Source organism: Aureobasidium subglaciale, assembly GCF_000721755.1.
Source record: "Aureobasidium subglaciale EXF-2481 unplaced genomic scaffold scaffold_12, whole genome shotgun sequence".
NCBI lineage: Eukaryota > Fungi > Ascomycota > Dothideomycetes > Dothideales > Saccotheciaceae > Aureobasidium > Aureobasidium subglaciale.
In genome coordinates this window covers 329,540-340,986 of record NW_013566983.1, presented here as the reverse complement: position 1 = coordinate 340,986, position 11,447 = coordinate 329,540, and the positions used below count along the sequence as shown (strand labels likewise).

At 49.6% G+C, this 11,447-nt stretch overlaps 3 protein-coding genes across 3 annotated transcripts; all 3 read right to left on the bottom strand.

Moving 5' to 3' along the window:
- Window positions 1–291: 291 nt before the first annotated feature.
- Window positions 292–4,789, bottom strand: AUEXF2481DRAFT_66022 (uncharacterized protein; the record flags this gene model as incomplete). The annotated part of the gene is made up of 2 exons (XM_013487788.1): window positions 292–4,266; window positions 4,319–4,789. The coding sequence occupies 2 exons, from the start codon at window positions 4,787–4,789 to the stop codon at window positions 292–294; spliced, it is 4,446 nt and encodes a 1,481-aa protein (XP_013343242.1).
- A 1,616-nt stretch (window positions 4,790–6,405) lies between these two features.
- AUEXF2481DRAFT_40640 (uncharacterized protein) lies at window positions 6,406–7,149 on the bottom strand. Its single transcript, XM_013487741.1, has 2 exons — window positions 7,113–7,149; window positions 6,406–7,054 (listed from the first exon to the last, which is right to left on the bottom strand). The coding sequence occupies exons 1-2, from the start codon at window positions 7,115–7,117 to the stop codon at window positions 6,517–6,519; spliced, it is 543 nt and encodes a 180-aa protein (XP_013343195.1). The 5' UTR covers window positions 7,118–7,149; the 3' UTR covers window positions 6,406–6,516.
- Window positions 7,150–7,383: 234 nt separating this feature from the next.
- Window positions 7,384–8,811, bottom strand: AUEXF2481DRAFT_66178 (uncharacterized protein; the record flags this gene model as incomplete). The annotated part of the gene is made up of 2 exons (XM_013487802.1): window positions 7,384–8,060; window positions 8,112–8,811. 2 exons carry the CDS (start codon window positions 8,809–8,811, stop codon window positions 7,384–7,386), a joined length of 1,377 nt encoding a protein of 458 aa, XP_013343256.1.
- Window positions 8,812–11,447: the final 2,636 nt, after the last annotated feature.

Here is an 11,447-nt window from a genome sequence, read left to right as displayed (position 1 = left end):
GTTTGGGGGAGCTGAGGACCTGGCGAGATAGCTAGCTACTACATAGAAGTACGTACGCAGTGGAGAGTTGTGGTCTGTTATCTTATCTGCGTGAGCTTATCCTGCCAATGGACGATCAATACACTTGACCGTGCGGGGTAATAGTTGCGACAAAGGCCGTTCAACTGTCAAGTCTAACACGCCGGGCGGGATGTCGAGCATGGTTGGAAATAATGCATAATCGACATCCTACATCTACAAAACTTCGTGCATCTTGGAGAGGAATACCTTCCCACAACTATCGTTACACGACTACACCTCCTCATCGCTCTCATCGCCTAGCAGTTCACCCTCATCAGCATCAACATGTGAATAATCACCTCTGCCTCTCGAGAAACTGCTGCGGCTGGTATAAGGTCTCGAGTATCCTCCACCTGAGCCACCACCGCCAAATCTCGAACTTGCCATACGGAAGAGTCCACCAACGACCATAGGCACAGCAGCGAGGAGGGCTACCATAGCCGACAGTGCGGCGACTGGATACTTGATCCATGGCTGTTCAGAATCAAAAGCGCCGTTGCCGTTGCCCATGATACCAGTGTCACCGAGTTGTATGCGGCCGAATTGACCATCGAAGTTGCGGTAAACCCAGAATCCAACTCCTGCAGCCGCAGCGATAGGAATGACAATGGCGAAGAAGAGACCAATACCGGAAATGCCATGTTTCTTCTCAAACTGCTTCTCGTGGTTGGGGCAAGGGTAGACCTCAGAGGTCTTGTCAAACTCTTTGCCGCCGTCACAGGTCGTGAGAGGAATGCGGCGGTAGCCCGTGGGTTCGTAGTACTCCTCAAGGTCAGGGTTTGCAGCGCAGTATTCGAGATGGTTGATGGGTTCAAGTCCAGGCACGAGAGCGCACGAGCCATCATTTTTACGCTCGTAGTTATAGTCACACTCGTAGTCTTGACGTGTGCAGGAGCAGTTCTGAGAAATGGCGTGCAGACGCTCGATGACAGGACCGTTGTAGCACTCCTTGTCGGCCTTCTTGCGGTGATACTGAGCAATGTGTCCAAATAGACAGTTGGAGTCTGAGAGAGGGTGCTTGGGCTCCCAGAGATAGTAGTCGCTGTCCGAAGCTTCGGGAGCATCTTCGTCAAGCTTACATTGACGGTCTGTGAGGCCGGTAAAGTCGAGATTGACTGTGACAAGGCCACCAGAGGAGCCTCCGTCTTTGCCCCAGAGAATGAAATTGCGGGATGTGTCTGAGGGGACAGTAGAAATGTGATCGACAAGGACTTTTTCATCGGTGAACTTGTGCGCAGTCCACTTTTGGCCTTCATTGGTGGTATAGAAGACAGTGTCGACAGGTGTTCCTTCTTGCACGATGACAATGATAGAGCCTTGGTCACCGTACTCCCACATGTATGTACCTTTGAAGACCTCTTCCCACTCAACACCACCATCACGCGTGATGAAAGTGTTGCCTTCTTTGTAAGGACCAAGATTAGGTCCGACGTTACCCACAGCCATCATCAGGCCAACGGCGGATGGTGAAGAATAGGTGTCGCGAGGATCCTTACGTTCGGTGTACCCATGAAGATGGAGAGAGCACTTCTCGAGATCGCCGTTGCACTCAATGTCTTTGTTGTCAGAGTCTTTCGTAGGAGGGGAAATGAGGCCCCATTCAGCACCGTCATTGTGAGTGATCATGGTTTTTAGCTTCTTGTGAGCACCGCCGTCGACTTCTTCAATGTTTGAGACAGTGTTGACGACGGCGACACCCTCTAGTCCTTGCATCTTCTCGAAGTCGACATATCCTGGTGTGTTGCGGTTGACTGCTCCGATACTCAGAACGTATGAAGTACCGTTGCTGTTCGACTTGACAATCGAGCCGTACTCCTGACCTTCTCTGTTGTTGACGGTGACATGTAAGAAGATTGCATGGGTCGAGCTGTCAAGGACAGTGTAAGCTTGTTGGTGAGGGACTTGGAAGTTCTTTGGGAATTTAGCGTTGGCAAAAGTCTGGCCATCGATACTAGTATCGACACGGAGAGTCTTCTCGTCCTTGTCTCTGAGGGCAACCACCATGAACTCAGACATGGTGGCAAAGCTGATGACATCTTCGAAATGGACCGTTTTGTGTTCGTACCAGTCATCACTAGAGATCAACTGCAGTGGCTTGGCCGGGTCTTCATCTTGATACTGCTCACAGAAGATCATGCTATCGCTGCCGCTGCGATCTTCTCTAGCGACGAATTGACACTTGCGAACAAAGCGAAGCAAGGTAGACCAGTCATCACCACCCTTCTTCGTAACGTGAGCAACCGAGTGACAATCTTCGCCGAAGCCCTTGCAATCCTTGCCTCCCGTCCAGATGAGCCAGTCTTTCTGGGTAGGGTGGAATGTCAAAATCTGGACTCGGTCCTGGTTGGGTTCTTCTGGCGCCTCGAAATGATGAAAATTCTTTCCGCGATTCTCCGAGTAGAACACCTTCTTCGAGGGTGTGATCAAGTAAACAGTATCCTGATTGTACTGATGAGGGTAGACTGAAACAATTTCCTCGTCGGGAAGTACTGCATCCCAAGTCTTACCACCATCGTGTGAGATGAACACCTCTCGCCTGTCAGTTCGCATGATGATTGTCTCATCGTTGCCGGAAGCGGAAGCAGCTCTTTCGAGGTAGTAGTACTCGGCAAACTTGGCGCCCTTGAACTTCTTGATCTCAGTGGAAATCTTTCCGGATGCTGGCTGCTTGGTGGTTTCTTTGCAAGGTCGCTTGAGAGGCTTGTCTTTGACAACACCATCTTTCTTGTCGCAAGTGTTGCCTGGAATCAGACGGTAGCCAGAGCTACCCTCGAACTCGTCATCGCCCTCCTTGCAGGCATCGGCGGGAGCTTTGAGAGGTCCGGCAGGGACACAAGTCTTGCCATCTTCGGATTTCTCGAAGTTGTAGTCGCATTCGTAGTCGGCATCAGTGCACTTACAGTTCTCATACTCTGGCTGCGGGTCCTTGAATTCGTTGTCAACGAAACAGTCGGCGTCGGCCTTGCGGCGGCGGAAGAATTGCTTGTGGCCCATGATACAGCTAGGCTTGCCATCTCCGTCAACACGTGCAGCCCACTTCTCGAAGTCGGACTCTTTGCACTTGTCTTCGTGTAGCTCATTGAAGTCGAGCGAGTACGTGAAATACTCGAGCTTGGAGCCACTGCCTCTAGAAGCCACAAGAATGAACTTGAGGCTGGTAGAATCGGGCACAGTCAAGAGAACGATAGGTCTGACCTTGTCATCGAGCTTGTAGGTCTCCCACTTTTTTCCGTGGTCGATACTCCACTTGATCTCCTTGGTGTCGGTATCTTCGACCGCAACAAGGATAGCACCTTGATCGCCCATCTCATAAAGATGAGGACCCTCCAGGGCAAGTCGCCAGGTAAGACCAGCATCGTCAGAGACAAAAGTGTCGCCTTCTTCGAAAGTCTTGAGGAACTTGCCGGTGTTTCCAACACCCATAACGATACCGGGAGCAGGGCTGCTAAAGACGCGTCCGATATTACGCTGACCAGTAACCGAGTGGAGATGTAGCTCCTCTTGGTTGACCTTCAGCTCGTGCCAATCTCTTCCATCATCGAAACTGATCTTTGATTTGACCTTTTTGATAGCAGAGAAATCCTTTTCCATCTCTTCCCAATTATCGACAACATTCACGAGCACAATACCTTGAATGTTTTGAATCTTCTCAAAGTCCACGTAGCCTTGGATGTTGCGATTAGTGTGGTCGATGTTCTTTGTGAAGTAAGTACCGTTAGAGTTACTAGTGAACAAGGCGCCCATGGGAGCGGACATGTCAGAAGCCATGAGATCGACCTGGATGCTGTAGTTTGTGGATTCGAGCAAGGTGTAGGCATTCTCTTCGAGTTTGTGGGTGCCGAATTCGGCGCGATGCCATGTCTGCGCATCGTCGGTGATGTACATGGCCAACTCGGATGTCCCTTCAGATTTTGCAGCAACAGCGATGTAGCCTTTTACAGCAGCGACATTGACAACACCGGGGACAGTGCGACCCTCGTACATGGTGGGTTCGACCTCTGACTCGTCGAAGAAGTCGTTAGAAATCAGGAGTCGGTTGTCCTTTTGCCATGTCGAGTATTTGCCTTCCACAGCACAGAGGACCTGATCTTTGTCCAGCTTGTTGTCGCCGGTGGTGAAGAGGTCGGTGGATCTTGCCCAGAGACATGTTACGGCCTTGTCATGCAATAGTTCGATGTCCTTGAAGCCGTTGAGGGTGTAGTATGCCTAGAAGGAAGTCAGACTGAGTGTGGGTGTCGCACGTTAAGCGAAGTCGTACCTTGGGAGTGCAGTCGCCCCAGATGGAACCATGGCAATCTACAGTGCTGATGATGATGCGGTCCGGGTCATCTGCGTGGAAACTCAAAGCACGTCCACGAGCAACCTCATACTTGGTTTTGAACTCGGTCCAGGAGTCTCCTCTATCTCTGGTGATCCAGTGTGTCTTGTCCTGTCCAATGGCAATGGCTGCCTCGGGGTCGAAAGGGTGAGCATAGACTGTATCAATCTGTCCTTCGCCAATCTCCTTGATCGCTTTCCATTCTACGCCAGCGTCGGTGGAGCGATATACAATTCCAGGCTTCACATCCGTGACTAGCATAGTGTCGCTATCGTCGAAATAGAAGATGTTGGCAGGCAGCGACTTGAAGCGTGTGGGCTCGATACTCGGCGCGTCCTTCTTGGCAGTGACTGCTGTTATGGACAGGGCCAGGCACAGTAGCCTCGTCCATGTCGCTAACCTCGTCCTCATGTTGCGTGTTGTCTTCAGGAGCTTCCAGGGAAAGCGCCAGCTGCACTCGATTAGCTGTTCGCGAATGACGACGCCTCACCCCCGTCTTGGCGCCCGACTTCCCATCCGCCGCCATCTCCGACCTTATCGCCGTGCTCGCATCAACGTGTCAACGTGTCAACGTGTTCGTCTCACGAGCACCACATATCCATACCTTGCTAATCGTCGTTGTAGCTATTGGCATGATCTTTGCGCAGCTGTATCCAACTCCATCGCCTTACGAATCACATAGTCTGGCTCATTACACCTGAATTCCTTCTCGGGAATCGACCCTGCTAAGTTCGATTACTGCAGATGGTACCAACACGACTTCGACACAAGGTAGGCAAGACTTGTCAGCTCGAGGTAATCCCACGATAACACAGGCCACATGGGAAATGTCTGCAAGATTCAGATCGAGTCAGTGTCCTATTGAGGTTTCCTGTCTCTTCACCAGATCGCCTCTTGATCTGGTGCTCAGATTCGAATGTTCTTCATGGTCAACGACACCACGCCGTGTGGACTGATCCTCCGGCGTACTCGGGCTGATCATGGTCATTGTTTGGGATGTACGGACTGCTCGCTGGGCTCTTGACTCCCGCCACTTGAACCTTGCCTACGTCTCGCCGAGCGCTGGCCGAGGACTACGAACACTCTGAAGTGGCCAAGCCATCCAATGAGCCTCTACCGCTGTTGGATTCAGGGCACATATACGCTGCGGTTGACGGTGCTCTCACAAGTCAGCAACCAGTTCACACATTGAACTTGATCATCAGACCTGCCGGGGTAGCTCAATCGGTAGAGCGTGTGGCTCTTATCTACTGTATAAGCACAACCTCAAGGTCGAGGGTTCGAGCCCCTCCTTCGGCTATTCCTATAACATTGTTGGCATTCTTTTTTGCGTGTTGTCGTGATTCCAGAAAGGCCATTTTTGGGGTATCTGAAAATGACGAAAAAGTTGAAGCCTGCCAAGATTTTGAAATTCTGGCGCGCACGGACACCCGGACACTTTTCATTTTTTATATCTCTCACTACTTCTTTCCTCTGCATTCTTATCATCCTAGTGATTGTGATTCTCTTACAAAGCTGAGAGCCGAGGGAAGCAAATGCGCTTTCTGTTAGACTTAGGGTTCCTTATTACAAACTGACACGTCTATGCCCTCTATATCAACATCGTCACCATAAAAAAGCCGCCCCGACAGTGGGCATATATGCTGGTAAGCAAACTCCTGAATGTGGTGTCCTCACCAGTGATTCGAGCGTAAGTCGTGTGTCGTTTGTTGTTCTGCGCGTTAGATATTACGCCCCGCGCGACACGACTCAATTATAGCATGCTAGGATATGATGTTGACCCAAGGGCATCGTATGCGGACCAGTATAAAACATCGGAACCATCAGCTTATACTGTCATACAGTCTAAGGTCTCAAGCGACGATGTATCAAACCAAGGCTCGAAAAAGACATTTCAGTTTTGAGTCTAGAAACAATGCTAATAGCCCCAATTGGTACGAATGTCCCTGACTACAGGCGAGAAACCCATCTTTGGAGAAACGTACTATACATCAGATTGTCAAAACGTCATCTTACAAATTCAATTCCCGTACACGTCCAAGTTTCGAGTTTGGCCTAACATGATACTCAAATTTCCTCAATGCTCGCATCATACGAACACACTGATCACGCTAAATCATTCCTTCTCGTCTCTTTCCTCAATTTCTCAGCCCAAATCCACCATCACCTGGGACAACCCCATCAACGTATCTAGCCATACCACTTTTCTTCAAATGCTCTCTCAATCTGTTACCGGGATCTCCACCAAGACTATCGAGACTAACAAAATCCACAAAGATTCCTTCAAGTCCCTGATCGCGAAACTGTTGGCGAAAAGACTGTGGCGTGAGACGGGGCAGATGTTTCATACTGTCAGGATACTGCACAGCCTTCAGACTTGGATGGAGTGGTTCCGGCTGAGTAGATGTTGGCTGAGGCTTGCGCGAGCCCGAGACGTCGTTGGTGGCAGAGTAGGACTTTGTCTGACCAAAAGCCGCTGGGAACGTCCTGCTGGAGATCATGGTTGACTGCTCCCGGTCGATGTTGTGGGACTTTGAAGCAGTCGTGTCCACGGCGCACGGACAGACCTTGACTTGGAGCGCATTTGAGAGTGGTGAGAGTTTCTTTAGACTGTCGCGCTTTCTACAATAGTTGGTGATGTTGTCCCCACGGGTCGAGCGGTCTACCAGCGTGAGAATCAGCAATCAGCTAAGGTATTTATCATACTCAAGATAAGAAGATGTACATACCTTGATTCATCCTCAAAGGCCGATTCTCGTACTTGACTTCTTGGCCGAGCATTCTGCTTATGAAGCACGCCTCATCCGGATCGGAAACAGTTCGTTTCGCTGTGCGAGTCTGTGCAACAGCGTTGGTCATTACCGCAATGGCTATCGGCGAATACATAATGTGCGCAGATGAAGAAATCTCAATTTTATGTGACGCAATGTTTTGTAGGACAGATCGGACAGATGTGAAGATTTGTATTTCCAGGATCAAGTGAACGTGCTATCGAAAGCAGTGTCTCACACTTTCTTCCATCTGAAGATACAGCCAAGCAATCGTTTTCTTGCTGTCTTCCTTGCAACCTCTTTCACGCTCTCTGCCACCTTTGTCTCGATGGTGATCGCATCCACGTTCCCAACATCTTGCAGTCCCTCAATCTCATCCACCTCAGCAATCTTCCAGCTTCTAAGGAGTAGTGCGCAAGCAGCCGCGCCCACGTACATGAATCCTGTGAACAGCTGCGCTCCAAGATATCCTCCATCAAAGGACACAATCTCTAGGCCGATGGGCTCAGAAAATGTACAGGGAATGACAAGGACCAGCCAACATATGTTCAGCGCCGAAGGGACATTACGCAGACCAACGACTTCAGCGGTGACGGGAGCGATGGTCGTCCAGAAGGTTCCTGCAACCGAGCCACCAAAGATTGCATAGAAGATCAGAAGTCCGAAGCTTTTTGCGTTTGTCCAGATGACAAGGACAAAGAGGCCAGACACAAATGTCATCAACGTAGCCATATTGATCCGACCAATGCTGTCACTGAAGTAGCCAATAGGCGGGCGACCGATTGCTTGTCCAAGATTGAAAATTGCTGAGACCGTAGAAGCCTGGGTAGCGGTAAGACCGACGCTACGTGCGAAGTTGGCCAGACTAAAGAGAAGAACCACATATGCCAACATGCTGAACCAGCCGTAGCCTGCGGCATATGTCAGTGAATTGAGCCATGATCAGAGGATGATAAGCGTACCTAGTAGTAAGAGATACTCCGTCCGCCTGAACAGCTGCATGTCGAATGCTAGTTGCGAAGATCCAATCGCCTTATTTCGATCCTTCACCAACATGGCGCAGACACCGTTTACTACGCAGGCTATGATACCCAAGACTCGGAAGGCCCAGGCTAGTCCAATGCTGGGGATCATGGCACCTGTCGCCAACGAGTAAACCAGACCACCAAGTCCAGATCCAGCAGTGGCGATACCGTTCGCCAAGCTTCTTTTTGTTGTAAACCACTGCGGTACGACACCAACGGATCCAACGAAGAGAAAGCCCATGCCAAAGCCAAAGCAAACACCTTGGCTGAGGAACAGCTGCCAAATCTGGCTCGCAAAACTCGCGCCAATCAAGCTCGCCGTCTCAAACGCCACCCCAGTAAAGAGTGTAGTTTTGGTTCCGAATTTGCGCGTAAAGATAGTAGCCACTGGTGAGACTAGTAATGCACATGCAATTGATAAAGAACCGACGAAAGCAAACTCAAGATAGGTGGCGCCAGGAAAGACATTGTTGGCCAGATAGTAGGCCAGAAAGACACCGTAGGATGAATTCAAGCCCCATGTGTGACCATTGATGATACAGACACATGCGACATTGACCCAGCCGTAGCCACCATTTGGTGCTGGTGGCGGTTCATTCGCGGGAACGACGTCGTTGGGTTGTTGCTCACTGTTCATCACAGCGGCGGGCGAAGACTTCTTCTCGTTAGGCACACTGCTTTCCGAAGCGCTCAAGTCGGCGTTGTTAGCCCATTCTTTGTCGACATTGTCGATGGAGTTGTTGTTGTGGTTCATCTGTAGCGATGTCGGAGGGCAGCTTGTCCTCGAATGCCAGGCATGCTACACCTCCCAATTGACGTTTATGAGCGTTAGGATGTGGCTATAGAATGGAGGCAGAATCGAGGGAAAAGACCATCGTTATATTGAATACTCAAGAAGATACATCGTGCCGTCTTGCCGTAATGTGTCATGGCAAGAAATTGGAGCGTCGACTTTCCAAAAGCGGAGGTGCAGATTGCGGGGGACAGATCTGCTCGGCTGCCGATTAACCGAACAAGGGGCACGTCACTTCACTCATTTCATCGACCTCATTTCTTCCTCTTGCTACTTGGACGTCTGATCACTTGCTATTGACAAACGCCTGATTCTGTCTTGCATCGACGAATTTTTTTGGGTTCCATGGTTTTCGAGTGTTATACCCGTTCTGACATCGGTCTGATAAAAGCTAGAAGCATTGTTGACGAAACCTCAGAGAACTTTGTTGATGAACATGGCTATGAACAGCACTTGATAACGTAGAAAGAGGTAATGATGGCATACGATTCCGACGACAAGGTGAACCCTGAAAGAAGGATCTCCATGCAAGTATGGATAAAACAACGAGACTTTAGTAGTGTATGAGGACACTTGAAAATACGAGCAAGTAGCAGACTCCTGTCTTCGTCTTTGACTTCCGAGGTAAGGGCAATCTCTCCTTTTGCTACCATATGTCTCGCGATCTCTTTCTTGGTCTGACAGCTGTCCAGCGCTATGTTTTGCCAAAGTCATGATTGCGCCTGACCGGAGCTTAAGAACAGCTTGTGGTAGTTTTCTTCCTTCTATCTTGTTCTATATGCCATGTCGTTCGATATAAGAGCCCCTCACTACCAGAGGTCATGCCACAAGTCTGTCACCGATCTTCTCGTGAGTCATCAAGCCACAGCTAATGTCGCAACAGTAAGCGAGGTTGCCTCCCTGAGCTATACTTCTCGAGCTGACATGGCTCCAGGCTTCAATTATCTCAGTGGAATCATACGTCAATCGCAGTAACACCATAATGACTACTTCACCGATCGTCAGTTCCAGCTTAGTATTCCCGTTGTAGTTTACAACCATCGATCTTCACTTGGGGTCCTAAGCTGGTCAGCTTTCAGAACATCCTCTCCTCGGACGTTACAAAATGACTGACCAAAATTTCAACCTTGAGTGAGTAGGATATTTGTTAGATCGACTGGTGTTGGAGTTCAGATGGCTCGATCGTTCCGCAAGTAACGTCGCTACTGCTGTCCAGGTACCACAAGTGCTCTATCAAGCATTGTCCTGACCCCGATGATACAAGCTTTAAGAACGAGTAGGATAATAGGCTTCTACAGTGGATGAAAGGGTACGAGGTTTTCCAGACAAAGAACTTGATCCAGTCCCTTGCGCAAAGCAATCTCTGGTTGAATAGGAAAGACACCATGGACTGTCGCTATGTATCGCTCGAGAAAGAATCTCGCTCTAGCGTCTGCTATAAGAACTATCGGCTCCGATGTTAGTGGAAGGTTGAGCCGGGATCCAAAGCAGATTCTTCTGTAGTCAAGGAAGTCCAATCCATCATTACCGTCTTGCGCACTGTGCGGCTCATCCAGGTCGATGTCAAACCCTTGCCAAAGTATTCAATACAAGTGTTGCTTGAAGCCAAAATTGGAGGATGATCCATAGTAGAGCTCGGATATCCCAGAAGAGATTTTTTGCGACGCGGTCACACCGAAGAAGAGGTCCTTCCAAACGTCGAGATCGGTCTCATTTTCTGTAAGAGAGAGCGGTCTGTCGTGTACATGCGTCTTCGCGCTCCTTGCAAGATTTGGTCGAATCTTGCTACGTAAGACGCAGTCCAGGTTTATCCGTTGGCATCTTGCGCAGGGAAAGGTACTATCTCATTTTAGCTTGGACTTCCGGCAGAATTCGAAGGCAATCTGGGACCGCATGCCGCGAGTCATAACTGTCGCGGTCACATCGATGTATGTGGGCTAATTAGGTATGCTGCGAGTATAGTCAATTGCGTCGACATCTATGTCCGTTCGTTCAAGACACTAGGAGATCAAGCTGTCACATAGAGTACGGCGGCGCCATATCGATTCCACCTAATTGAATGACCAGAATCGGACTGAGAAACCATGATTTCGTCTGGATATCGATCTAGCTACTGTACAGAAAGTGTGCTTTGGACCAAGAACTGATGAATAAAGACCACAGCATTGCTGTCTGTCATGGATGACTTCTTGACACGCCCATGTGCTTCACCTCTTTTCAGCATCCTCGCTCTCTCCAGATGGTTCAGCAAGCCAAGACTCTGCGTCGAAAAGGTGCCAGACGCTGTACTGCTCCTCCTTAATTTGCCAAAAGTCGGTCGCCATGTCAATCATCCTCTCGTGAATATCCATCAGCTCTGGAACATTGTCAAGCCAAAAGAATTCAACGATCGCCGCATGTAAGTCTTTAGCTACAAGCAAGTACTGATCTTGGGATGGACATAGCGAACGAATCACAGCAAGTGTGATAGCTTCATATTC